This window comes from Seriola dumerili, unplaced genomic scaffold (assembly GCF_002260705.1).
Source record: "Seriola dumerili isolate Sdu_G_001 unplaced genomic scaffold, Sdu_1.0 BDQW01000088.1, whole genome shotgun sequence".
Taxonomy (NCBI): Eukaryota; Metazoa; Chordata; class Actinopteri; order Carangiformes; family Carangidae; genus Seriola; species Seriola dumerili.
This window is the reverse complement of record NW_019174343.1, coordinates 13,475,728-13,502,044: the sequence shown is the minus strand read 5'-3', so window position 1 is coordinate 13,502,044 and position 26,317 is coordinate 13,475,728. Positions and strand designations below refer to the sequence as shown.

The 26,317-nt window shown below is 41.8% G+C and overlaps 3 protein-coding genes across 5 annotated transcripts; 1 reads left to right on the top strand and 2 right to left on the bottom strand.

Annotated features, from left to right (window-relative positions):
• Positions 1-2,890: 2,890 nt before the first annotated feature.
• On the bottom strand, positions 2,891-9,496 carry nab2 (NGFI-A binding protein 2). Of its 2 annotated transcripts, none has more exons than XM_022744863.1 (8): positions 9,365-9,496; positions 9,053-9,157; positions 7,857-8,772; positions 7,510-7,643; positions 6,445-6,496; positions 6,173-6,287; positions 5,897-6,082; positions 2,891-3,292 (listed from the first exon to the last, which is right to left on the bottom strand). In XM_022744863.1, the coding sequence occupies exons 3-8, from the start codon at positions 8,766-8,768 to the stop codon at positions 3,195-3,197; spliced, it is 1,497 nt and encodes a 498-aa protein (XP_022600584.1). In that variant the 5' UTR covers positions 8,769-8,772; positions 9,053-9,157; positions 9,365-9,496; the 3' UTR covers positions 2,891-3,194. The 2 variants fall into 2 exon arrangements, with proteins under 2 accessions (XP_022600584.1, XP_022600585.1); XM_022744864.1 differs by having other exon boundaries at positions 9,373-9,496.
• A 1,078-nt stretch (positions 9,497-10,574) lies between these two features.
• dnajc14 (DnaJ heat shock protein family (Hsp40) member C14) lies at positions 10,575-18,278 on the top strand. 2 transcript variants are annotated; one of them, XM_022744854.1, is made up of 7 exons: positions 10,575-10,662; positions 12,037-13,479; positions 13,628-13,734; positions 14,113-14,232; positions 14,497-14,657; positions 14,857-14,959; positions 15,317-18,278. In XM_022744854.1, the coding sequence occupies exons 2-7, from the start codon at positions 12,259-12,261 to the stop codon at positions 15,609-15,611; spliced, it is 2,007 nt and encodes a 668-aa protein (XP_022600575.1). In that variant the 5' UTR covers positions 10,575-10,662; positions 12,037-12,258; the 3' UTR covers positions 15,612-18,278. The 2 variants fall into 2 exon arrangements, with proteins under 2 accessions (XP_022600575.1, XP_022600576.1); XM_022744855.1 differs by lacking the exon at positions 10,575-10,662 and adding an exon at positions 10,789-11,335.
• Positions 18,279-18,350: 72 nt separating this feature from the next.
• On the bottom strand, positions 18,351-25,135 carry inpp1 (inositol polyphosphate-1-phosphatase). The gene is made up of 6 exons (XM_022744869.1): positions 24,925-25,135; positions 24,015-24,220; positions 23,857-23,917; positions 22,380-22,580; positions 22,106-22,280; positions 18,351-21,183 (listed from the first exon to the last, which is right to left on the bottom strand). Exons 2-6 carry the CDS (start codon positions 24,216-24,218, stop codon positions 20,685-20,687), a joined length of 1,140 nt encoding a protein of 379 aa, XP_022600590.1. The 5' UTR covers positions 24,219-24,220; positions 24,925-25,135; the 3' UTR covers positions 18,351-20,684.
• Between the last annotated feature and the right edge of the window lie 1,182 nt (positions 25,136-26,317).

Here is a 26,317-nt window from a genome sequence, read left to right as displayed (position 1 = left end):
AATTCTTCTTTTGCAGACACTGGTAGCGTTGTTAAGCTGCAAATAAGCACTGCCTGCATTTGTATTACATGATTTGTATGCAATAGCTCATTGTGCTTATAATGCAGATTCTGCAAAATATTTAAATATATGTATTGTGTTATGCAGATAATTAGACTTCCTAATTTCATGACCAATCAATGTACATCTTGTTGAATGTTTGCAGACGAGCATTAAATCAATCATCTGTCTGCTGCACAGCCCTTAGGAACCGAAGCTAAGAATAGACTCAAAGATTTAACTCCCTAAATTAGTGGTGCTGACAGCTGATTGATGGCGGCGCCTCCTCCCTTCATCAGTTTCCACATTAACTGTTGCTTCCAGTAAAGAAACCCAACTCGGACGTAATTCCTCTTGTATAATCAAAAGGCAATTTTTTTTCCATAAACATCATCATTAACATCTGAGCATGTTTCTTTAGATGCTGGTTCAGCGGTGGAGGACGTGTAATGCAGTGACACAACTGAGAGTCCTCAGTCATGCTAATGTCAGCATGCTAACGAGCTCACAGTGACGATACTAGCATGTCGATGTTTAGCGAGGATAATGTTTCATTTAGCATGTGAGCATTGTCATTCTCTTCTCATCTTCTGGGGACCATGAATGTGTGTGGCAAATTCCATGGCAATCCATGTAATACAAGATATTTCAATAATAAAAACCCCAAAAATATCGACCTCATGGTGGCGCTAGAGAAAAAGTCCGGGGTTCATCAAAGTCGATCATCATCTGGAAACCATGAAAGAACCGTAAAAGAACAGTAATAGCAACGCTTAATTCTAACCTTTAATATCCAAACACATTGTGTGAAAAGCCTTTATGATTCCCTGTTACAAATACAGGCTCTACAGTGAAATAAACTAAAAATCATTAAAGCTGAATTCCATAGGGTTATGTGAGGTTTGGCCTGTGTGTCTTCCTTTTCATGGTGCATGGTGACTGAAAATTTAGTGTGTGTGTGTGTGTGTGTGTGTGTGTGTGTGTGTGTGTGTGTGTGTGTGTGTGTGTGTGTGTGTGTGTGCGTGCGCGTGCGTGCGTGAGAGCCCTGATGACATCACTGGTACAGGTGAGTCACACCAGTGTTGAGTCTCGATGCAGCGCGTCAGTGCAACAGACAGGACAACAGCAGAGGTGTTGCTGGCTGTATGACGCAGCTCCTGCAGCTTCTTCCAACACCCGAGAATAAAAACTGATTCTTTGTGGAAACCAATGCAACACACAGTGGCTTTAAGCAATAAAATAACATTTATTGAGATGTAACAAAATAAATAATCTGTTTTGCAACATAATAAACTGAGGAGGTTACTAATGCTCAAGAGACAGGCAGGTGTAACTGATGCACAGCAAGCTACCTCACTGACATACTCTGTGATTAAAGGTACAAAAATCTTAACATTTTCATTAATTATCAACATGAGCCTCGCCGTTACATGAAATTTGATCACATTTCAACAATTCCTTATAAGGGACAACAGGTGGAAATAAATAACAGGAGCTGCTGTATCAAAAGTCAAGCACCATAAGATTTCTTTCTGTAAATCTCAGCAAAAGCTTATAAAGTAAAGTGAGATTCGTCACCCTAATTCACTGTACGTCTCAAAGGTGAAAAGAACTATTTTTAAAAAGGGAAACTAACATGAGGCTCACCTTGTTAATATCTAAGAATACAGAAATCATCCCAAAGACACACCGCTACAGCCCACATTTTTCTGCTACACCTAAAAAAAAAAAAATTGCATCAAAAATCTACACTAATCACCACTCTTTTTGAAAATGCTGTGGTTCATGTTGTTTTTAACCTTTTTATTCCCTAAATCTGGTGATGCAGTTCTGGATGCAGTCTAATCAAAAGGCTGTACAATGGCACCTACTGGGCACAACTTGAATGTGTCGATGAGAGGGAGGAGGAGCTGATGTCAAAGCCCCAAAGTAAGAGAACACCCTCCCTGCTTAAATGCCCTTAAGCAAGACACTGAGCTCTGCTGCTCAGTGAGTCTGAAACCTGATTTCACTGCAGCAAGAGCAACTGAAAAAAATCAACTCTCGACTGGAAATCAATAAAGTTGTCTGTATTCTTATTTCATGCCACTGAGTTTAGAAAATGTGATCTGAGCACATTTTCACATGATTGAAAATAATAAAATGCCAGAAGCATTATCTCTTACAAACACCATATCAGCCATTTGTGCAACAAATATTATTAAAGAAAGATGTGAGGGAGTAAATGATGAAGACTGGTGGCTTCATATCTCATGGACCTCAGCATGCCTGTTCAGATCTGACGGCTGGTTAGATGAAGCATCGAAGGACAAAAGGCCTCTGAGCCTGACAGCTGCATTTGTGTTTATGCTCTGCGAGATTAGATCAATTTATTCCACAAACGCTCATCGTTTTCCTACTTCATGTAAGTAGACTGTCTTTGAATGTCAAGGAATATCATTCACGCCTGACTTAATCTCCAGACTACTACACTGACTTCTGTCAGAAACCAGAACTTGTTTCCTGAGGGTGATGAACTGCAGATAATGTTATCATACTCTTGTACTTGCTGAAAATGTTGATAAAAATGTTCTTATAAAAAAAAAAGAGAGAGAGAGAAAAAAACAAACAAATTCCCTCTACAGAACTAGTTTGTCAATCAGGCTGGATTAAGTTAAGAAAGTCCATTTCCAAAGTTGCAGTGCCCCCTGCTGTGTCAAGCCTCATCTGAAACAGGTGGCTTCTTTTCAACACAGCACTGCTCACAATAGATTTATTAATTAAACATAAATATCAGGTTTTTCCCTGATAAAATCAATTAATTTTTTTTTTTTTTTTTTTTTTTTTTTTTTTTACTAAACTCTGCATGTGTTTTAAAAATAAAATGAAAAGTGTCTCCCCTACATATTTACCGAATATAAAGTCAAAACAGAACATTTTTTAACTTGATCCACAACTTCAGCATTTAGAAGTCACTGCAGTTTTGTGATATCAGTCGCTGGTAAATTCTGACATCAACTGTACTGATTTTGTGGTCTTCTCACAATCAGATGCTCGTGATGTCAGTGAAGTACACATGGAAAAACCTGCTCAGTAACAGCCTGTACAGCAGACTTTGACTGGAGTTCAGTGGTAGGTCTGAGCACAACGAGTTCCCTGATAACCTCAGAGCACTTTCATTTCCCCCGGTGGTTGGAGTCATCTTTGGTGATGCAAGGGCTACTGCTCCTGCACGTTGTTATCGAGCTGCGCCTCTCCACTTTAATGTCATGGTCTGTGGAGAGACGTAAAGTTTAAGATGAGCTTAGCAGCTGCTTAAAGAACAAATACTAGATCGAGAACCACTGACATGTATTTACAAAGCACTGAGCACTGTTTTTAGGTCATGAATGGATCGGCTTAGAAGTCTGCAACACAGTAAAATTTACTATGAGTTATGTCAACTAGCCGAAGATTATGAAAAACAATAATAACTATAGCTTTATATGTTTTTGAAGATAATTTCTTTGGATTTGATGCTGTTGTTTAAGACAGATGATTGCAAAATGAGAAGCGCATAGCACTGCAATGACAAGACAGACAACTAAGGATAAAAATCAGTTAAGAGTCAAGATGCAACCAGTTTTAAGATCTCTGAATAATAGTTTGGGGAATTCAGCAAGAGACTCTCCCACATGAAATGAAGTCATCATGGTTTATATGACCAACCCAAGCTACTGAATAACATAAAGTCTCCAGTGTTGCAGAGTTTAAATATTTTTTGGCTGGTGATAAAGTAGTGATGAAATCAACCAATTCAGTGAACAAGATAGTGAAATAAACAAAACTTGACTTTCATTCTATATTCTTATTGGAAAATTACTTGTGAAGGGCATTCATTAGTTTGCAATGACGAGCTCTGAATAAACACACATTTTGTAAATGACTCTGTGTATTCTTGCCACCTCTGCATATGACACTTTACAACAGTATCTTAATGTTTGAATTCTTAATAGCATCCAGAGTGTTTCCCTTTTGTTTATGAATCAAACAATGTTCATTTGTTGACTATCAATTCATTAGTTTGCTCCTTTAGAAACCCTGAGTGCTCATGTGTTGTAACAGCATGCAGTAATATAATAATATATGAACAATGTTATTTGTAGTACCACAAAAATTTAATAGCACATATTCAGTGACATACAAATAAAAATACAGGTGGGCAGATTTACTGGATTAAGGATTCTGACTTCATGATTTAAATGTTAATGTGATGTACGCAGAATGATATGCTGACTGGATAAACCAACAGTGGAAGATAAGTTATGGGAGAAAACAGTGACGTTGAAAGGAAGTGAGACAACGTTCTGATTAATGAGAGAGGCAGAAGTAGGAAACTTGGATGAGTGAGAGAGAAAAAAAAACACAACGTGAGGGAGATCGACGTCAGAAATGAAACATATGTCATTTTTTTTTGTTATTTCCGCAGTCCTTTTGGTAGAGGGAGAAGATGTATAAAAAAGACTGTGCCATTTCCCTGCCCACAGGTTTTATTTTTGTACACTGTCGCTTGGTGAGTCAATGCAACGCCCCTCCAATTACCTCCCACTCCTTCGCCCCCACGCCCCATCCATCCCGCCCTTCAGCCCACGCATCTAACACACTCTGACGTCAGTTGCTGCTGAGAGGGGGGGGGGTCCGATTCCGCCGCCCACAGAGTACTTCCTATCCCCCCCCACCCCCCACCCCCTCATGTCTTTGCTGGCTTCCTTCTCTTTGCTTCATGTCTTCAACTGGCTATCACAGCCCAGAACCAGTAACTTGCCCAGATCACTTGCTTTTTTCTTTCTTGTGAGAAGCTGTGATGCAACAGGAAAACTCTACAGTAACAGGGTATTGAAGAAGTGCTATAACAGTGTAACCCCCCTCCCCACACCCCCCCACCCACTCTAACCTCCTTCTCTCACTCCTTTCCTCTCTATATATCTCTCTCCACCTCCTTCTGTTTCCCCTTCTAACTTCTGTCCTCTCTAATTTACAGGCTGGTGAAGTTCAGCTGTGCATGGTGGGAGGCGTCACCTCAGAGAGATTGTGACTCACCAGAGTTCAAGCTGTAGCGATATGAAATATTCATTGTTAGGAGAGGTTAGGGAGTCTAAGTCTGTCATTTTCAATTTAACCCCAACGTCAACTCCATATTTTTTAATGCTCCCTCCATTTCCAACTTAAAGAAATTGTTTGACATTTTTCGGAGATGTGCTTCTTTGCTTTCTTGCCAAGAGTTGGATGCAAAGATCGATGCCACTCTCATGCCTATACATTAAATATGAGGCTACCACCAGTAGTCAGTTAGCTTAGCTTAGCATAAAGACTGGAAGCAGGTGGACACAGTTAGCCTGGCTTTGTTCGAAGGTATGAAAAGATGCCTACCAGCATTTCTAAAGCTCACTAGTTTACAGGTTTTCTCTTGTTGAAGCCTTACAAATACCAAAGTGCAAAACTGCTCCCGGCAAGAGAGGTCAAGGGTGTCATTTCAACACTTTGATTTTTCTGAGGATTAAACAAACAAGGTGTAACATAATAGGTAAGATTTAGAGGTCTTGGATTTTGTTACTTTTGAACAGAGCCTGGTTAGCTATTTCCTCCTGCGTCCAGCCCTCATGCTAAGCTAAGCTAACTGTCTGCTGGTGATAGCTTCATATCTTATGTACAGACATGAGAGTGGCACCAATTTTCTAATCTAACTCTGCCAGAATGCGAATAAGTGTACAGTGTTTCCGAAAATGTAAAACTATTCGTTTAACTCGCACAACGATGATCAAACATTGCAAAGTGAGGCTTTAATTCTGTGTCCATTATGAAGCACATAATATTGATAAGTCATTATTTGAAAAGTCACCTGTAGAGTGAGTTCCTTCTGACCCTAGGCTGATCTTGCCAGCCTGATCGTGTGACACCATCCGAGCCAATCGCAGCCCTTCGTCCATTAGCGTTTGCTGTATGAGGTGGCGACTCCAGTTGGCAGGGTTGGAGGTGTCGGAGTGGGGACGGGGGGAAGGAGACTGGTTGCACTGTGAGCCCGTGTCTAACGGGACAGACAGATTTGGGTGTAAATGCTGCCTTCAAAACACACAAAAAATGTAGTTTTTCTATGACATATATCTGAGGTCTTTACCATGCGATACACTGTCGAGGCTTTCTGCAGATAAGCTGTCGTCGTCTGCCCTCTGGGTCAAGCCCTCTGAGCTCTCCACTCCGAGAAGCGATGACACACTCTCAGGCAGAATTATCTGAAACACATCACTGTCAATTCAGCGCCGATGGACCACTTCAAATGCCTGGACAAGTGCCACAGGTTAAAATCACACATAAATCTAGTGTCTGCTAGATTAACTGAACATTAACTGAATATTATTAACTGGAGGCACTGCCGTCCTGAAGACTCACCTCATGTCTCGCTCTCTTTTGGGACACCACACTGTTCTCATCTGCATTTGTCCTGCGAGAAGAAAACAATCGAGCCATTCAAATGTGGAAGCTCAATTTATTTAGGAAGACCCTGAGATGTGAATTGAATCTCCGGAGAGAGACCTTGAGCGCACCAAAGTAGAGTTTTTGGTCAAATCAAGACAGTGTTATAGTGTGATTTGTGTAATTTGTGTTGTTGGAACACAGATTTAACCACAACTATGTGCTGCATTTACCATAATTATTCACATGCATATGCACATATGGTAAATATTTGAATGCCAAGTGGCAATAAGCAGACGTTGAACTCATTATTCACATTTTTTAAATGTTCAAATTTCTCTTTTTCATCGTTTCACTATTAACAATGTAAAATAATCTCTGGAATTAAGGATCCAATGGAATAATAAAGGATGAAATTATACCTACAGGAAAAGAGACATTTGAAATCTTAAATCTGATATGCTATGATAAATGAAAAATATGATGATCAAAAAATCTTTTTGTGCTCTGTTGTTACTTGATGCAATAAATTTAGTCTGTGCAGCATGTTGGTTTGTTTGAGCTGGTATTTTCCTTCAAACATATAGCCTATGTGAAAATGTTTTGTGAACATTAACGAACTCACAAGGTTTGTGTATTCCTGCGTGGTGCCAGAGTCAGCTCATTAAACTAACACTACAGAGGTTGGAGTTTAATTCCCACTGTGATCTGAACCAGGTTCATTCTGAAAATGAATACACTGGTGGGAAGATGACTCATGTAAACCACCCGGTACATGTCGATATATGCTAAATACAATATGTGCTTTTTCAGATATGAAATTATTTCATTAACATTTATTCACATGTGGCTAACATGATGCTCCTCTGCCTTGAATACATTATGAGGGTCCATCCTTTGTTTTCATCTACACTGAGAGCTATATTCCTGATTCTCTAACGGATCGTTTTCTTGAGACTGTCAATACACAGCTGGTGTGAGGTGTGCTCATCATCGGTTGCTACTGAACAGATCACTCTTCTCTACAGGCATCGCCCTTACCTTGCGTGCTTTAGTGTGGAGGTGTAGGCACATTTTCTCGCCACCTGCCGAGCCAAAGAAAAGAGCTCCACCCGTCTCAGCAAAAGGGCATTGTCACGCATACAGAACTGGGCTGCAGCTTCATTGATGATCAACTGAGGAGGAAAAACACTGAGTGAGGGAGGGATGGACACTGTGAAGAATGACATCTAGGCAAAAAATGTGCTCATCTTTGTTTGAAATGTTTTGCCTGATTAAAGCTGCTGGTTTATAATGTGAACTTTTCTTTACCAGGTTGTTGTAGGTATGAAACATGATGTGATACAGTCAAACACTTCAACTCAGCTCTTGTCTTTGATGCTCATTACCTCATGATGTGTGAGCTGCTTGCCTTCCCTCCTCTTGGAGTCAAAGCGTCCATAAATGAGACTGTACTTTCGGATCTCCTCTTCCTTGTTCACATCCTGGGACCCCATTTTGAAGATGTGCCCCACAGTTTTTGCCATCTTCTTGTTCATCCTCAGCAAAGTCTTCACCTCTGCAGGATCTGACCTGGGCAGGGTCCTGAGGAGCCTTTCCACGCTCTCCACCACTGCCCTCGCCGTTTCCCCGTCCAGCTGTCCTCCGGGCCAGGCTGACAGGGCAGCTGGGGCAAAAGAAGCAGAGGGGCTCGGAGATGTGGAGGGACCAGGAGGACACGTTGAGAGCATAGGTGGGCTGGGCGGCTCCTCGTCTATTCCAGATGCAGAAGCCAAAGTGCAGTTCCCATCTGGCTCTGGGCTGAGCCAGTGTGGGTCCATGGGTGACAGTTTTTCCCTGTAGTGTGTGTCTGGTGGCTGTGGGGAGGCCTGGGAGCAGGGGCTTCTTGGACTGCCACTGTGCATTGGAGTAAGACATGCCCGATCCTCCCTTTCACTGGGTGACCCTGGGTGCCCATTGCTCACAGACTTCCTGGGCCCGCCTGCTGATCCACTTGTGCCTGTCCCGTCCACTTTGAACAGTGGGATGCCCCCCAGAGGGACGTTGGAGACGGGCTGGCTAAAGAGGGCAGGGTTCGCCGCCCAGTCTCGGAGAGCCTTTTGCAGCCTACGCACATGCAGTGGCTTGGTGGCCATGCCAACTAGTGCCATGATCTCCAGAAACTCCTCCTCTGCTGCCTCACAGAGCTGCTGCACGTCGTCACCGCCCTGCTGGATGAAGGTTTCATAATAGGCCAGCAGGTTTGCCCTCTGCAGCACCCGATAGAGCTGCAACTCCCCAAGTGTGCGTGGCAGAGACATGGCACTGGAAAGTTCAGGCAGGAGAAAGGAAAGACATGAACCTGCAGGTGTAGAAATCCTGCACAAGTTATTTATTTAGATAAAGACTTTGCCATCTAGACTAGTAGCCTATAGGTGCGTGTTTCAAATTTCTTCTAGCTTGATGAAGCCTGAATAAAAATATAGGAAGTGAATGCATGCTTTGGAGCAGAATCGCGTCCTTCAGATAACGATCAACTGTTTCCACCCTATTAAACATGTTTTTCATTTACACGGTTAAATGGTTGAGTATAAACCTCTCTTACCTTCTTCAGGTCAGGCAGACGGACGTGCAGAGAGGAGACCGGCGTAATTACGCAGATGTGTCTCTCCAAATACCGATGTCACAGGTCGGTACTGCCGGAGCGAAACTGATAAAACATAAAGAAATGGAAACTACAAACTGTCGCTTGATCGATTAGACAAAGCCACGTTACACTAAAGTAGAAACACTTGGATTATTGGTTCCAGTTCAGATAAAAAAACATCGACTGGGGGCAAGTGTCCCCGAGCCAGATGTTAGCAGAAAGCACTCTGCTCAAAGACACAACGCAGTTATTATCCTATTCGTTTCTTACCCTGTTACCTTTTGCCGAAAGCTTCCCAGGCTCAGATTGGCGTAGTAAATCCCCTTTGCGTATTGTACCTCGTCTGAAATCACTGGCAGAAATCCTCCTCCGGCGCACCGTATTGGTTGCTGGCTGCCTTTTTGCTGTCTGTGTGGGCTGGAGAATGACGGGGGCGGACTGCAGCACGCCATCTGACCGAAAAAGAGCTTTCCTCTCCCGGTAGAGAGGCGGCTTTCAAATTGGAGATGTGGGTGGTGGTGGTGGGGGCTTGAAATTAACCCTCTGCGTCTTCAAGATTTACCCATTATGCAGAAGCTTTGGGGGGTTCCCAGAACTGTGCCATGTGAAAGACCCCTGAACAAGAAATCTCACCAACACAAGGCCAATTGGCTTATTCAGAGAACAATGAACAGATGTGACAGATGAGGATTTTACTGAACGGTGCTTCTGTTTTTATTTTATTTTTTGAAACTCCAGTACTTTTTAGTGCTGTTATTATAAATAGTTCTTTGCCAGGGTGAAGGGTCAATTCACACAAATAAGATGGGAGTGCAATATAATAGCTGATTCCCTTTCAGGAACTAAGGGACCTACACCAGGTTATGTGAACAGGGGTGTCCAAAAGGGCTCAGAGGTCCCTGGGCCAGAGCTTTGTTTGAAGTGACTGTCAACATTACTTGTTGTAAAGTCAGACTGAGAAGAGACACAAAATGAGCATGAAGACATGCAAAATGACTATAAAGAAATATACAATGACTACAGAGACACAATTCAACTAATAAAGAGAAACAAAACATCTACAAAGCCATACATCATGACCACAAAGACAGAGACGGAAAAACGGCTACAACAAGACACAAAGGTTTTTAGGTCTTGCTCCTGTCTTGGAGGGTTGAGGGGCCTTTTCTGCTCAGGTGCCCTTTGTCTCATAATCTCTCCATGTAAAAGTGTAATGGGTTGTGGTACCCTATATAGGTTGTTTAATTTGGTGGTTACACTGAAATAAAAACATGAAATGTTAGGAGAGGGTTTACTTGCTTTATCAAGGAAAACCTATATACTGTATGAAACAGCATGTCAAAGTGTGTTTTATCAGCTATACCGCTAAAGCAACAGATGGCAGTAGTGTCCTTCTCTTGTGTAATGCTGTCAGAAATAATCGAAGAAGAAGAACGGGAAGGAGGACGAGGACTAGGAAGAAATAGGTAGAAGTAGGAAAAGGAGCAGAAGAAGAAGAAGTAGCTAAAAAAAACAACACGGACACTTGGCTGTCTGTTAACAAACAAGGTTACACAGTTTTCTGAGAGGTATATATGACATCTAGTTTGTTTGACTGCAAAATGCAAAATAATGTGCCTACCTACGGGACTCGCCTAGTGTCCTAAACATGCCTTATCTTACTCGTCAGACCCCACAGGAGGCGACAGGCGTTAATATTAGCTAGTCAGACTCGTTATGCTGTTAGTAGCTAACGGTTAGCTGCTCGGTTGGCTGTTTGCTAGCTAAAGGCGTTAACACTTAACTGCTGTGCTGTCGTTTTATCCTCGTTTGAGACCTTATTTAGTCGAAATATTGTCAGGTTAGCCAGTCAGAGGCAAGCTAATTTTAGCTCCTGTCTGTCGTCCAGCTGGTTGGCTGCTTCCTCTTCATGCTAACAGCCTGGCTGCCTGCTAACATTAGCCGCCTGTAAAACATCTGCTCTTGTTATCAGGAATATATTGACATGAGGTTTGTCAAACAGGGTTCACCGTTTTCTGGTGGCTTTGTTCTTCCCGGTTTTTATCGCCTCTGAAAGGTCAAACGTTTGTTGCTGCAGCTCGTTTTTTTTTAGATACAGCGTGTTTCTCTTTGGCTAACTGAATTAGCAAACAACAAAACAGTGTAATTTAATGTAATCTGCAATGTCTGAACATCTTAATCAACTTGATCACTTCTATAACGGCTGGATACATAAGGTCGCGTCCTGTAGCTACATCTCATGTAAGTTAATCATTAATGAAGTCATTCGGTCTTAGTTTATTCCTTCAGGAACAGCTCCTCTCAAACCTAAAAGCATGTTTCATATGTGAAGAGGAGCCTTCATGTTACACAGTCGTGGTGAACTGGAATCATAATAGTGGTAATATTATAGTGGCAGTTTACCTTTTCACACCCCCAAATCTAGTCTTTATTTATTATGAATGTGTTGAATACATAGTTTTCCTCTTGATGACATTTCAGGAGCCTTGTTTGCGTTACTGAATCTTAACCATTGCTCCCTGGGTTGTAAGGATTACTTGCATAGCCGATTAATAAATTATTATTTTTTGCTAAATTGATCCCAGTTTGATGTCTTCAAATGTCTCGTTTTCCCCTAACAGCAGTCCAAAACCCAGAAGTAGTGAAAATTGTTGGTGATTCATTTTCTGTCAATCAGCTGAAGAACTGACCAATAATTTCAATTTAACTGCTCTTTGGGGATGGATGATATGGATAAAATCTGTCATGGTTTGAGTAGTGTTATATTGTGATGTTGATTCACACACTGACTTGAAAGTGTCTGTTCTTTGCTAAATAAATAGTATCACCTACTACTCTTACGTTTCCATCAAATTTAGTGATTTTACTTTTTAAGAAAGTGTAAAATGGTTTACTGTGATATAAATGACTTCTGATTTATACCTCATTCTGTTGCTTTTCAGGAAACAGCCTGATGCATGATGTGAGCTGTTAGGCATGTAAAAGCCTTTTGACACCTGGAAGTGGCTGCTGATATGGTGAACCTGAGACAGACCTTCGGGAGCCCCCAGTCTCACATTTTTGTGTGAGTCTGGGGAAAATGTTGCCACAGATTATGGATCTAGGATGTCATCTTCCATGAGTTTCCAGTTTCACAGCGCTTCCGTCAAACAGCTGTAAGGAACATGGAGAGGGAAGCAGCCGAGAAGGAGATGGATGGCGTTACAGACACTGACGAGGAGATCCCTGATGGTGATTCCACCTTAGTGACCAAATCTAGTCAGTGTGAGACAAGAGAGACTGATGATGACTCCGAGCAGGAGGACAAAACAGCCTGTCTCAAATCTCAGGACACCCCAAACCCAGCCACTCCACAAGACTCTGGACTTGGTGAAACAGAGTATTGTGGATCTACAGAGGCCAAAGAGGAAACTGAGGAGGCATCAGATGGGTTCGAGCATGACAGCACTGCAGATCATGAAAACTCGCAATTTATAAGTCAAGAAGAGGATGAAACTGTGAAGGAGCAGCACATGAATGGAGAGTCTGGTTGGAGGAATGTGGGAAGTGGCCGGAGGTTCAAACTGAAGAGCAGCGGTTCATTTTCCGAGCAGAGCAGTCAAAGTGCTTTTGCCTCCATTCAAAAAGGCAATGTTATGTCCAGTGGTGGCCGGCACAAGCAGACCCGCAGACGTAACCACCACCAACATCAGCAGAATCGGGGCCGCCGGCGGACAGGCAACCAACTCATCTTAGCTTTCAAGGAGATGCTGTCAGAGTCTCTCAGTTTCTGGTGCATCTCCTGTGTCCACATGATGATTGAGATTATTGTCACATTAACTCACAATTGTGGAGTCGGTGTGGAGACAGGAGGGGTGAAACTTTACAACTTTGGGCAGCAGCTCTTTGTAAAGATCACAGATATACCGGGGATGAAGGCGGACGCTAGTCGGGTTCTGAAATGGACTAAATGCGCAGGAGCAGACCTGGTTGATAAAATTGTTAGGTCAGTGAAGTGGGTAAAGACAGCTGCCTTATCTTGTTTCAGACTTTTCTGTGCTTTGGTTATTCTCGGGTCGCAGTGGGCGAAAGGTGTGTTGGTCCGACTTGGTGGAGAGCGGGGAAAACGCTACTGGACAGCTTGTCAGGAGTCGAAGTTTTGGAAGAGGGTGGTGTCCCTGCTGGAGAGAGTTCGAAGTCGATTCAGGAGGGATAGCCATGTACCTCCGTCCATGCCTGAGTCACCCGGCAGAGCAGGGAGGGGCCATTCAGGTCAGGAGCTGGAGAGATTGCTGGCCTTGGCCGAGGTACCAGAGGACGAGCTCGACCCCTTTACAGTGCTCGGTGTGGAGGTGCATGCCACTGAGGCTGAGCTGAAGAAGGCCTACAGACAGCTGGCTGTCCAGGTATGTGTGAAGTGCTGGTGGCTGAGTTAAAAGTACTGTGTATTTTACAAATTATTGGATGTCTGCAATAATGACTAATAAACGGCATCTGAGGCTGAATCTTTCTCCTTTCCTCATGTAACCTTTTCCTCTGTCCTTTCTCTTTCAGGTTCATCCAGACAAGAATAAACACCCACGAGCTGGAGAGGCGTTCAAAGTACTGAGGGCTGCCTGGGATATTGTCAGTAACCCAGAAACACGACGAGAGTATGAGTTGTGAGTACACAGAATAAGTGGTTATCATAGGACAAAAGCAAAATAAAACAAAAAACAGATCAAGTTTCTTCAAAAATCATTTACTGCATTTATTACATATTTATTAAAGTTTTTTTCATCTATTGTCAGTTACACTGACACAACAATCTTTAGTATTTTCTGCAGATGTACAGTTGTAATATCTCTTTGGTAGAATTGAATATCATCCTTCTTTTGTTAAGCACTTTAGATTGAATGAGCTCCTCATTGAATACTGGCTTTGCATTATTTGTCATGTTCTTTCCTTCAATTTATGCAAAATAGTGATGGTAAGGAGAAATTCTTTTAGCCTGCAATGTTGTAGCACATCACCAACCAGTCTGTTTCGTTCCCACACAGGAAACGCATGGCAGCAACTGAGCTCTCAAAGTCCATGAATGAGTTTCTCACTAAACTGCAGGATGACCTGAAGGAAGCCATGAATACCATGATGTGTACCAAGTGTGAAGGCAAACACAAGTATGTCGCTACACACCCAACGTCATGATACATCAGCATCAGCGTCTGAAACATGCTGTTTCACAATGCTTAAGCCTGAACTTAAACATTTTGTATTACACACAGCTGAATTGTGCCTCATGCTGCAGACCTTTCACCTTCCTGGTGTCTGTCTGTCTGTCTGTCTGTCTGTCTGTCTGTCTGTCTGTCTGTCTGTCTGTCTGTATGTCTGTATGTCTGTATGTCTGTATGTCTGTGCGTGCATGTATGTCTGTGCGTGTGCAGACGGTTCGAGATGGATCGTGAACCTGCTGAGGCCCGGTTCTGTGCTGAATGCAACCGTTGCCATAGTGCTGAGGAGGGGGACCTGTGGGCCGAGTCCAGCATGTTGGGCCTACGCATCACATACTTTGCCTGTATGGATGGCAAGGTCTATGATATTACAGGTACATAAAGATTTTATTTCTTTATTCCTTTATTATTTCTTTATTCCTTCCTTCTTATTCCAGTAACTAACCAGTAATACACTCTGTAGTTTGCATGAGCTCATGTATTATCGGTATCTATCCCTCAAGGGATGGAAAAGCGTGTTTTTTGGTTGTACTTTTTCTCTCTGTGACCTGTTGTGATGGTGTCATGTTTCAGAGTGGGCAGGTTGCCAAAGAATAGGCATTTCTCCTGACACACACCGTGTGCCCTATCACATCTCCTTTGGTTCAAAGAACAACAGCAGCGCTACACGACACAGGTATGTCCCCCGTGTTTAGAATTGAACATATATGTGCCGTCAGGGACCCCCGTCCAGAACTCCACAAGAGTTCCTGTTGTCATCATTCTTCTTCTTCATATTAAGGTTGTTGTTGTGGCTCCATGGGAGCATAAACACAACATGTCATCCTGCTCTTCCTCATCAGTGTCTACATTTTTCCTCATAAACTGCTTTTTGTGCATAGCTTTGGTACTTTTGTTTGTATTTTTAATCAAGATACCTTATGGTCCAATCGTCCCACACTTGCAGAGACCGTCTTTAAAAGGAGAAAACTACACCATTACACTTGAGTCTCCAGTGCAAAAGATCTCTGAACCCTCCAACTTTTCCTTTCAGGATGCCCTCAGAGCACGCCACAGGTCCAACCAACCCCGCCGATTTGCAGGACTTCTTCAACCGCATCTTCAAAGGAGGACCTTCTAATGACATGGCTGCCAATGGGGGCTTCTTCCCCTCAGGTCCGCCTCATCATCACCCACCTGGTGCTGGAGCGCCCCCGTTCTCCCCTCCCCCAGGCCAGACAGGTTTCCACATGCCAGGGAGTCACCGGCCAGAGTCCAGTGAGACGTGGGCTGAAAGCGGCAAACCCCCCAGGAGGAGGAAGAAGGTCCGGAAGCCTTTCCAGAGGTGAAGTCTGTTGACTTCTCAGAGTATCAACAAAGCAACACAGGGACACAATAAATAATGGCCATGTTTGTCTCTCGCCTGCCTGTTGGCATGCCAAGATCTGAACTGGAGAAGATTCATATGGGTAAGGCTGCACTCAGATCAGCCAGAGGAGAGAGAGACTGGATCACGAAGAGGAGCCTGTGGACTGAAAACAAGTATTGAATTAGGGCTGAAGAGGTGGCAGTGATGGTGCTTTACCTCTCATTTCACCTTATTTTTTGTTGGTCTTTAAGACGACGGTAGCCTTGGCATTGAAATCCCTATCAGGATGCTGTAATGAAACATTTTCTCTCATAATTTCCTGCCAAATCCTGCAATGCATGATTTATTCACCTGCATTTTAACACTTTAGTTCTCGCAATTATGTTGTTAATGTTTTATATAAGGTTGGTTTAAGACATTGACTTCTGACTGTTGAAGAGGGTTGCAGTCAGATGGACTGTTAATTGTGGATCGCTATAATCGACATGAAGAAGATAAAGATTTGAGCAACATCACTGTGTCAATGTTACTCACGTTAGTGGCATGTGGATCTACCTCTAGGTCTGCACCCCGCCCACCATATTTCAAGAATGAACCCAAACCAGCCAAAACCTAACACATCTAATGTAAATTTACAAAAACAAATCAGCAAATTTTTAAAACAAGTGTGCAGTAGCCACATTTTTATAGGAGAGCTGACCTGAGAGTGGCCAGTATTTACAGTTAAATCAGGGCACGGTGTGGTTCTCTGCTAGTAGGCACACAGATGGCAAGAGAAGGCAAAAAAACTTTTAGTATGCATGGCTTAATGTAGGTCACATGCAGTCATCCTCCTGCATTAAAAATCCACTGAGGCAACTAGCATCCACACATATTTGTCCCAGGTTATTTTGATTATTATAATACAAACAGTAAAATTCCATACACATAATTAAATATTACTTGGATCCTTCTGTGATGAAGTTTACTGAAATGATAAATTTGCGCTCACTAGAGGTTCAGTTTCAATTGTTTCATTTTATTAAACAATCCTGTAGTTGCTTCGTGGAGATTCAGCCATGTAATGTGGCACAGCCACATGCTATACCTTCTCATTCAGAATTAGTTATGTTAGAATAAGTGCTGATATTTGTGTGGCAATTAGCAAAGAATCCCATCCTGCATTGGAGGCCACTTTCTATAAAATTTGATTTGTTTTTAAGAGTAACAGGCTCAAAATTCAAGAAGTAAAGTCATTTGAACATGTCAGACAGCCCAAGTCGGATTTTGTGAACTTTTCAGAAGCCAGAGACAATAACCTGTGATGGAGTCAGGATGTAAGCTCTGGACTTGTTAAAGTGAAAAATATAAAAGGGCTTTATTTGTTTTAAGATATACCGATTCAAATCTGCCTGTTGTTTATTATCTCAGACCTAGGTTGGCATTAATCATGGCACAGCTTCAAATCTAACAGCGGGAGTGAATTCATTGGTGTTTCAAAACTTCATAGGTGACACCTTGACATTTTGAAATGTTGATATCTTGTCAGTGCTATTTCAAACATAGAATAGATTTATACTGCCCCCTGTTGATCCACTGTGTAACCACAATACTGACTTATGATGTTAGATGGTGGCCTATTGAAAACACTTGTCACAGCTGACTGACGGCTAATAATACATCAGAAAATAGATCCGTTAACAGCTACCTGAGTCTTAAATGTATTGATTTAATTTAAAATTAGACATTGTGCTACTTCACAAATGCAAACCTGACCTTTTTTGTAAACTTGCAACATGATTTGTTTTTTTCCGATCAAAATTGTCACTACTTTATTCATCCTTTTTCTCACTCTGATCATTACTGGATTCACAGTAAAAGGCAGCAGTTTTAAAACATGTTGCATCTGCAGAGATTTATATAGTTGTTCAAGTTATTTCTGAAATAACTTTAATAACATTTTTCAAAATCTTCCACCATTTTGTTTAAGTGCCATTTTATGCCTACCAGGATGTTTTGGGGACACATTATGCCAAAACTTGTACATCAGTGATCTGTCATGAACGTCACCCAGAAAAATAAACACTGAAAATAAATAATTCTGCGGTTTATAATGAACAATGTTCACATTCTGACTCGTAAGTGTTGTGGTGATGTGTCAGCTAGTGTAGAGTCTTGAACACAGGAGAAAACCTCTACCTGGATGTGCTTCAGCTTTCAAAATGTCAAGGTCACAGATTCACAGAAAATCTAATTTAAATCTAAACTGATTTACTTGTAATCTCCCCTGTGTTACTGTATGTAACAACAAGAACGGGTCACAAAGCCAATAAGTGGTTGTATTTTGGGTTTGGTTTCTTAAAATGGTTTTTACATGAAAATTACACTTTAATCTTCATCATAGGTTAATTGAAGAAACCTGAACTGTTATTGTTTACACCTGATATGTGCAGATTGTGCGACTGTAGTGATACAAGGCATTTGATAAAGGCTATTTTTTATATTGACAGTGGAAAAGAAATACCATGTTCATATTTTTTTCTTTTGTGTTAATTTGCACACCCACCCCTGTAATAACATCAGAGGGTTTTGAACAGTCATCAGTGATTTAGCCTAACCAGACTCCTCCAGCTGCAGCTGAGTAGGAGGTGTAGCTCGCTAAGCTTTTTTTTTTTTTTTTTTTGGTGAAAAATAAAGTTTAAAGGCCGGGTTTTTTTTTTTTTTTTTAAAAAAAAAAAAAAAAAAAAGATTTGAGTTGACAGCCCATTGCACTTCACTTACCGCTCTGGAATCTGTAGTCGCCTTAAAAGATGAACCTTTGTTGCAAATGTCGAGTTCACTGAAGAAGGACATTAAGTTTACCACATTTCTCTTCATATGACACATTGTTTTCCTCTTGTATATTTGGCCAGTTTCCCAGACATGGATTGAGTTACTGTAAATTAAAGTGGCCCTTCCTTTCAAATGAAATCAAAGTATCTCACAAAACGAGAGAGTAAAACTAGTCCTGCATTAAGTCTATTTTGGTAAAAACAACTTGATAGCCTTAAGGAAGATTAGAGCCAAGCCAAAACTATGAGGGCTATAAAATGTAATTTTCAAAGATGTCAGGGTTACATTCAGATTGTTAGTATGTGATAATCAGACAGAAATTACTTTGGTAGTATTTCGTTCACAAATTTGCTCCAGATTTTCTTTTCCAACAATTATTCTTCTTACATACTCGTTGAGGCGTTGACCATCTGTGTTCTTATTCACTTTTTCAGAGAACTGGTTTTTGGATCATGATAAACTGTCGAAAATCTACTTTTCCCTGTGTAGGAAACTGCACCGACGTTAAGCAGAACACGTTGTTTTCCACATGTCCACCTTGACTTAAGAATGTACAGTGCTGTATGTTAAAGGTAGCAGTTCGAAGTCAAAGAAAGAGCCAACACTTAAGAGTTTTTTTTTTCTCAAGTTTTTAACAGAATATGCAGAAGTATTGCAAAAAATATCTGACAATCATCAGGGTTTTTTGTAGGGAATTATGTGGCGAGTTCCCTGGCTGGCAAACAGTTTTAAAATATCGCTGTTGGGTTTCGTTCCCCCGCTTTCTCTGGTTTTCAAAATAAAGATGATTTCCTATATGCACAATGTTTGTTCTGTTCTGTGCTCAGTATATACTTAACAAATGATTTATCAGTTCCTAACGATGCATATCAATGTTACAAATCGTTTTAAACATACACAGTAGGGTTACATGTGTCAACACTAAGAATCCCGCTCAGAGCAGCCTGTTAGCTTGCCGAGGTCCCGTCCTTCGAATTGGCCTAATATTTCATTTTACTGTAAACCTACGCTGAAAAGGGCTCTGTGTCACTGTTTTACCTCATATGGCTTTTCCACTCTCTGACCTTGTTAAATAACGGTGCCATGGCCGTGGAAAGAGGGCAGGGCATGTGTATCCCTCTGCTCCTTACAAGGAGTTGTTTCTGAGAGGTGCAGAGTCTAGCCCCCTCTCTTGACTTAATATAGCCTTCAACAGGTTAGATGGGGTGGAAAAATTGCAATATCACTTTTCATAACTGCAATTTAGACCTTTGAATCCAACAAAAATCCCTCAGATCAGTCAGAAGCAGCCTTATGATGTCACGTTACCTTTCCTCTGGCAGTGAAGCGTTCCTCAGCTGTCCAGCAGTGAGCACTCTAGTTCATCCGAACTCTGACAAACTCTTTATGCCACATGGAGACAAACAGTTACAAAGCTTTAGCAAATGTTTAATAAATGCCTATCAGGCCTGAGCTTAACAGAATTCACAAATAATGTTAAGTTTGTTGTAGCTGCTAGGAGGAAGTAACCAGAGCATTACCTGATTATCTAAACTTTCAGCCGTCCATTGCGCTGTCCTGTGAGGGAAGTTACACCAGTCTGGTGAGACGTAAATCAGCGGTTCCCAAACTTTTTCTGTCATTTTCTGCTTTCGATGCCAGAAAAACATTTGGCCTCAGACTTCCCAATGTTTAAATTCAGTGAATTTCTATGAACTGACGACAGAACTGGGAACATGAACTGCATGTGTCTCTTCCTGCATGGCTCAGTTGGTACAGTATATTGACAATGAACCCAGGAATAAAATTGGCTTTTTCATATTTTGGATTTCACGGACGTTTGATTCATGAGCATCACCTGTTAGTGTTAAGTTCCCATACATTACACTTCATTTTGCTTTCTGAACAAATCTTTCTAACCTGAAGCTTGATAGCCTTCCCAGCATCAGAGCGCTCTTGTTTGCTTATTGTTCTCAAATAAATTAGATTCACTCAGGTTTTGCTAAATGTTTTCCCCCTGAACCTCAAGACTAAAAACTAAACAATATTTGCAAATATTTTTTGGCCCAGACCTGAAGTTTACCTTGTAAAATATACACTTGCATATATATCTGGTTAAAAATAATACAGTATTCATTATAATTAAAATATTTCATCCTTCAATGCCAACTTTCTTTCCTCTGATATAGAAAAAAATGAATATGATCATATACGCAACAATAACTGCATCAGTGTATGCTGACTACATCCACTGTGTTTTCAACTACAGCTTGCCTTTCAGGGCCGCGACGATGCTGCGGAGCTGAGAACAGTCTCGATAAGCCACCAGGCCGCCATGGTTAGCCCAGCGGTCGGCTCCTTTACACTCAGCGTAAGGCTGGTGATAGGTCAGTTCTGTCTGGTGATCCTGCGATCCAGAGCTGGACTGTAGACTCTTAGTCAGATCCACCACTCCTCCTCCGAGGGCTCGCAGCAGGGCATGAGGGGCGCACGAGTCCCACTTAAAGGTGCTGCCCTCTGAGAGGACGTAGACGTCAGCAAGGCCCTGAATGACGCACAGGATCTTGTAGCCGGCTCCAGAGGCGTAGACCAGCTGCTCGGGGCTGCACAGTGAGGTCAGGGATTCCTTTACTACCTGCTTCTCACTGGAGCTTAGCACCACAGAGAGACCTCGCCCGTTTTCAGAGTTACCTTTGGGCCGGGACAGCGAGCAGACGTTGATGTCGCCACAGGACACACCCCAGAAGTGCTTCCCTCTCCAGCTGTGGATATAAGCAAGCAGTGGGTAGGTGAGAATATTTTACTTCAAGGGAGACACAGAGGAAGACAAAGACACCTCCACAATACAGACTCATACCAAAGATGACTGACGGATCATTCCCTCTCTCGAACATCAACATGAGCTGACTGGAGGACTGCACCAATCACCGTCAACTCTCCAGTGAATTTAAGCTGAGACAGGTGGATATGATTGTTGTTGCTCAAAAGGTTCAGGAGTTTCATCAGGCAGTGAGTCACCTCATCATCTAAACACTCCTGAACAGTTTGACGATTGCTCTGACATGTTGAGTATCAGACTCATCAATGAATGTTTCCACACTTGAATCTTAAAACAAAAAACTGAGATTGTAACATGTTGACTTGTGCGAGGAGGCTGCAGGTAAAGTTTTCTTCTGATGATTCTTCCATGTAGAGCCTGTTTGTGCATCAGAGGAATGCTGCACCACTCCTGTTGTCAGCTGGACCTGCAGCTCCTGTGCAGTCATATGGGAGCTTTGTTTTCTTTCTGCCCTGGAGTCGTGCAATTTGATCTGATAGTTTTCTTGGTCTTCCAGATCTTGTCTCGACTTCCACAGTTCCCTTTTAGCTGTCACCTCTTAATGACATTTTGGGCAGTGGAAATTTCAACCTGGAAGCGGTTTGATATATTTTTATAGCCGCCTCTGCTTTGTAGGCATCGGTTAGCTTCATTTTTCAGATTCTCAGTCAGTTGCTTAGAGGAGCCTGTGGTTGTTGATTGTTCCCACAAGGTTTTAAGAGTCAGAGTATTGATCAACTCTGCTCATCAGCTGACAGTTCCTAATGACAGCTCTGGACCTATCCCGACTAGTTCTCAGACTTTATAAGTAGAAGGGTGCTCAAACGTTCATACATGCTACAATTGCAACAGTTGTTTTTACTTACCCTCCACCCGAGGGATCTTTGTAGTTGAATGGTTGGTTGATGACGCCCATGACAGGCTCGCCTGTGCTCCGGAGGTAAACCCCGATCAGAACCAAAGCGCAGTGCAGACCCGAAGGAGACAGGTGACCCTTCTCCAGCACCTCCTCTCTGCCCTCTATGTACTGGCTGGTGGCATCTTAATTAAAAACAACAGTAGACAGTGAGTCGTCACTGAGGTCTGAGATAAGACGCTCAGCTCTGCCCTCAGGTGAATTCAAAATGCAGAGCCTTTCACCTATGGGGTCGATCCAGATGCCGAGCTCAGAGGGGCTGAGGGGCACCGTCAGACCGTCAGTGCTGCTGTCGATGTTCGCCGGGTTTTGGTGGATGGCTCGAGCCAGCAGAGACGCCGCCGTGTGGTCTCCATCCAGCACCGTGGCCAGCAGCGCTGCGGTCTCCTCTTCTGTACCGCACACTGTGACGGTCACACTCTCTCCTGTTGACCCACACAGTCAGTGAGGCTTCAATTGATTACTTTACTACAAATTACTATAAATATTTACACAGTGAAAGGTGCAGCGAGCTAAAATATTTGGACAGCGATACACTGATGTGTTGACTTTATGTCTGATTATTTTACTTGATGACTCAATCATGGTGAAGCCCAGGCGCTGAACATCAGGTCAAGTATATTTTTAGCCCTTCTAGCATTTAGTTTTCCACTATGAAGGTGAAGTGATTATTATTATTAACCTCACCGCTCACACAAAGAGAGCCTGAAGCCAACCAGTACTCCTACAGTGGAACAATTCCTGGCCCCATATTTTCAATTCATCTAATTAAAATTTGATCAGACACAGCATTATTTAGAATAACGTACTTTCGACTGCAATATCAACAAGAACTAAAATTATTATTATTATCTATTGACAGAAAATTGATCAGCAAACATTTTGATAGTTGATTAATTGTAGTCATTTACATGCAAAAATTACCAATATTATCTGGTTCCAGCTTCTCAAATGTAAGGAAGTGGTGCTCTTCTTCTCATGTGACAGTAAACTGAATATCTTTGGTTTTTGGACTGTAGGTCGAACACAACAGAACACTTGGAAGATTGAAGGTTCGGCTTTAGGAAAATGTGTTTTCTGATGTTTTATAGACAAAACAATTAATTGATCAAACAAGGAAACACTGAGCTGATTAATTGATAGTTAAGTTGTTACAGTAAGATCAAATAATTTCAGCATCAAGTAAACCAGAAGGCCATTCTACAAGATTAGCTGTTAGCAGGAGCTGCCTTTGTTGATATTGCCGTGTGGTGGTGCAAGTTCTGTTGCAATCAAACAAATACCAAACAACAGCTGACATGCACAGTAGTGAACCTGAGGGCCCCTGTGAGTCTGGGGGGCCCTCTCCAGGACAGACTTCATTCCTAGTAGCGTTCAAAGAGAAATAAAAGTTGATAAACTGCGTAGGCTGCAAATTTGAACATCAGCTTTTGCAGAAAACTGTAGCAGGAGCACAGGGATTCAGTGCTGGACTGGTAAAATTCCCATGCAAGACCCCAAATGACCCCAAACACACGGTGGTTTCAGCCAAACAAGATCCAGTGCACAAGTTGAATATTTGGCTACAAACTGGGGGCTGGTTGTGCAAATGACTGATGTTACTTTTAACTCAAAGTATGCTTTAACCGTAAAGTTATTAACACCCAAAGTAAGCAGAGTACAAGAGCATGTAGTGTGGTCAGTGTAATATTAAATATTTACCAAGCCCATTTTCAAACTTGTTGGACTCCTCTCCATGAATGAAGCCAGCCATTTCAGGGAACTGCACAAAAGACAAGACAGGACATCATTAAAATGCAGCACACAGTCCACTTTCAGTACATTTCTACAGTCCATACTTATGCAACGACTGCTCCTACCTGAGCACCAACATCATGTCGGATCATCTCCTGGATCACCACATCAGCGAGAGTCTTGAAGTCCTGGACGAACTTCTTGTTCTTGTCATCTCCGGTCTTCTCTTGTACGAGGAGCTGAAAGAGCGGAGCCTCCTGCCTGCAGACCCGAGCCACGTTAGCCGCTTTCTCAGCCACCCGCAGCAGCAGCCTCAGCAGATCAGCCATGCCTGAACAGAGGAGAGGAAGAGAGGGTTTAGTCAACATGGAGATGGAAACTGTGTTTGTGTGTGTGTGTGTGTGTGTGAGAGAGAGAGAGAGAGAGAGAGAGAGAGAGAGAGACAAAAAAAGAGATGAGGCAGGTCACACTTACACATACTGAGTTATTTATAGCCTCAAAATGAAAACAGGGCATTTCTGAAAAAAGACATGAGCATGAGGGAGGGATGTGGTTTCAGGTCTTTGCATGTGAACCACACACCATCTCTGATGAAGTCAAATGACTGATGGATTCTGCAGCTCACAGTCCTCTTCAGTAAAACATATGCAAAGCCTCAGAACAAAGCTGTGGATCATATGAGTTAGACAAACAACAAAGCACAATAAGGTGTGTAGAAAGTGACTGCTGAGTGCCACCCACACACTGTGGAGTGCTGTATTATGTCAGAGGAATATTACAGTGTTTATTCTCTTCCATCTCTTCTCTGGGGGTGGAAAGACAGGCCTCCATGAAACCTAAATAATGTTAATTTAGTTATTTTGACCTGAAACTGTAGTGAACTTTAATCCAGCCAGCTATACCACTGCTCCCAACTTTACAGTGGTCAATGTTGCAAATGTTTAGCTTAGCATTCGTGAGGATAGATAACGTAGCAAAGGAATTTAAACGTCAGAGAGAAAAAAAAACACTACGGTGAAATGACTGAAACCTTACCAAACACTGCTTATTTTCCTCTCGTATGTCCCTCTCGGTGGCTGTTTCTTCCTGTCCGCCCTGTAGTCACCAAACCTGGGTAATTTAGTGCGAATAGAATGAGACAGGCCGCATAGATTCACTAAAACAGTGACATTAACGCTCTTAATTAACACGGGGATCTGCCTGCTCTGGTTCCTTTACGTCAGTACGAGTTTCCTATCGAAAGGAAGGGCGGACAGTCCTCTCACATCTAAGCCGACAGGCACAAGGTTCAGACATGAGCGCAAACAGAGCGAGCACGGTATGTTTGACAAGGTAGGGACAAACAGGAAATGGAGCCGCGGTGCGTTCAAGGTTTAAGTGCAAATTCGAAATTCTACTTTTTTTTTCTCACACGGACTATACTTTATTTTAATTAAAAAAAAAAAAAGCAATATAATTACAGGACGAACAGTGAGTTCACAGAAAACAGCAGGTAACAGGGTTCTGAAATTATTACGATCTGGACAGGATTAAAATCACTGACCAGCACAGTTAATGTTAAAAATTGGAAATTGATCTGAGGATCTCATATTTAAAAAAAAAAAAAGTATTGTATTTATGTAATTTTTGTGCTTTACTGAACAGTGAATAAATGATAAATACAAACAACAAGCAAATAAATAGAAAATGAGAAATAGGCTAAATTGATTTGAATAAATTGTAAATATTAAAAAAAGCAATACAAATTAAGATGAACTGGGATTCAATTTAAATTAAAGATGAATAAATCCAGGTTCTATCAATTTGTACATTTACACATCTCAGCATATCTCCTGCACATTTTTAATTTACATTCATTTTATTAATATTTATTCATTCACATTTCAGGGATTTACAATACAACTGAAATTTGTTTTAATCATGGGTGGGATTGTCATAAATTTGGCATTGTGTATATAGTATTTTGCTATTTTGAGAATTATCAGCCAGTGGATTTTATGCATTGGCAAAAACAAAACTACCCAAAGTACATAGATTCATTAAAATTGACCCCATATAGGCCTAATGAACTGTATAACACAGTAATTATATAACACTGAGAGTTGCCATCCTACTGCCTGATGAGTAAAGGAGTATTATCAGCAAAATGTAAGTGGAGCAGCAGAAGAATATAATAATCTTTTAAATCAAAATCTCCAAATATTTGCTTCATTTGCAACAGTGTGTCCTTACTTGTTGTCTGTTGCTTTTGAATCCAAAAAAATATCTGCTCACAATGCTTCCTAAAAGGACAACTACTTTCAAGAGGAAATATATTAAGCCAAGAAAAAATATACTGCCAAACAGCCAGTTTCATTGTCTGCAACCAGCAGCAGATTGTTTGACGATGACACAGACCTCTTTTAGAGAAAAAAAAGTCAGTTAGTTT

Bases quoted from the DNA above. Each gene is read 5' to 3' on its own strand.
- nab2 (XM_022744863.1), bottom strand. From the start codon at position 8,768: ATGTCTCTGCCACGCACACTTGGGGAGTTGCAGCTCTATCGGGTGCTG. The intron at 7,644-7,856 runs GTAATGAGCATC...TTTCCTCCTCAG, and splicing joins AGCAGCTCACACATCATGAG to TTGATCATCAATGAAGCTGC. The intron at 3,293-5,896 runs GTGACTTTTCAA...GTCTCTCCACAG, and splicing joins AGAAGGAACTCACTCTACAG to ACCATGACATTAAAGTGGAG.
- dnajc14 (XM_022744854.1), top strand. From the start codon at position 12,259: ATGGAGAGGGAAGCAGCCGAGAAGGAGATGGATGGCGTTACAGACACT. The intron at 14,233-14,496 runs GTATGTCGCTAC...GTGCGTGTGCAG, and splicing joins AAGTGTGAAGGCAAACACAA to ACGGTTCGAGATGGATCGTG. The intron at 14,658-14,856 runs GTACATAAAGAT...GTCATGTTTCAG, and splicing joins CAAGGTCTATGATATTACAG to AGTGGGCAGGTTGCCAAAGA.
- inpp1 (XM_022744869.1), bottom strand. From the start codon at position 24,218: ATGGCTGATCTGCTGAGGCTGCTGCTGCGGGTGGCTGAGAAAGCGGCT. The intron at 22,581-23,856 runs GTAAATATTTAA...GTGGGTCAACAG, and splicing joins CAAGTTTGAAAATGGGCTTG to GAGAGAGTGTGACCGTCACA. The intron at 22,281-22,379 runs GTGAAAGGCTCT...TTTTTAATTAAG, and splicing joins CATCTGGATCGACCCCATAG to ATGCCACCAGCCAGTACATA.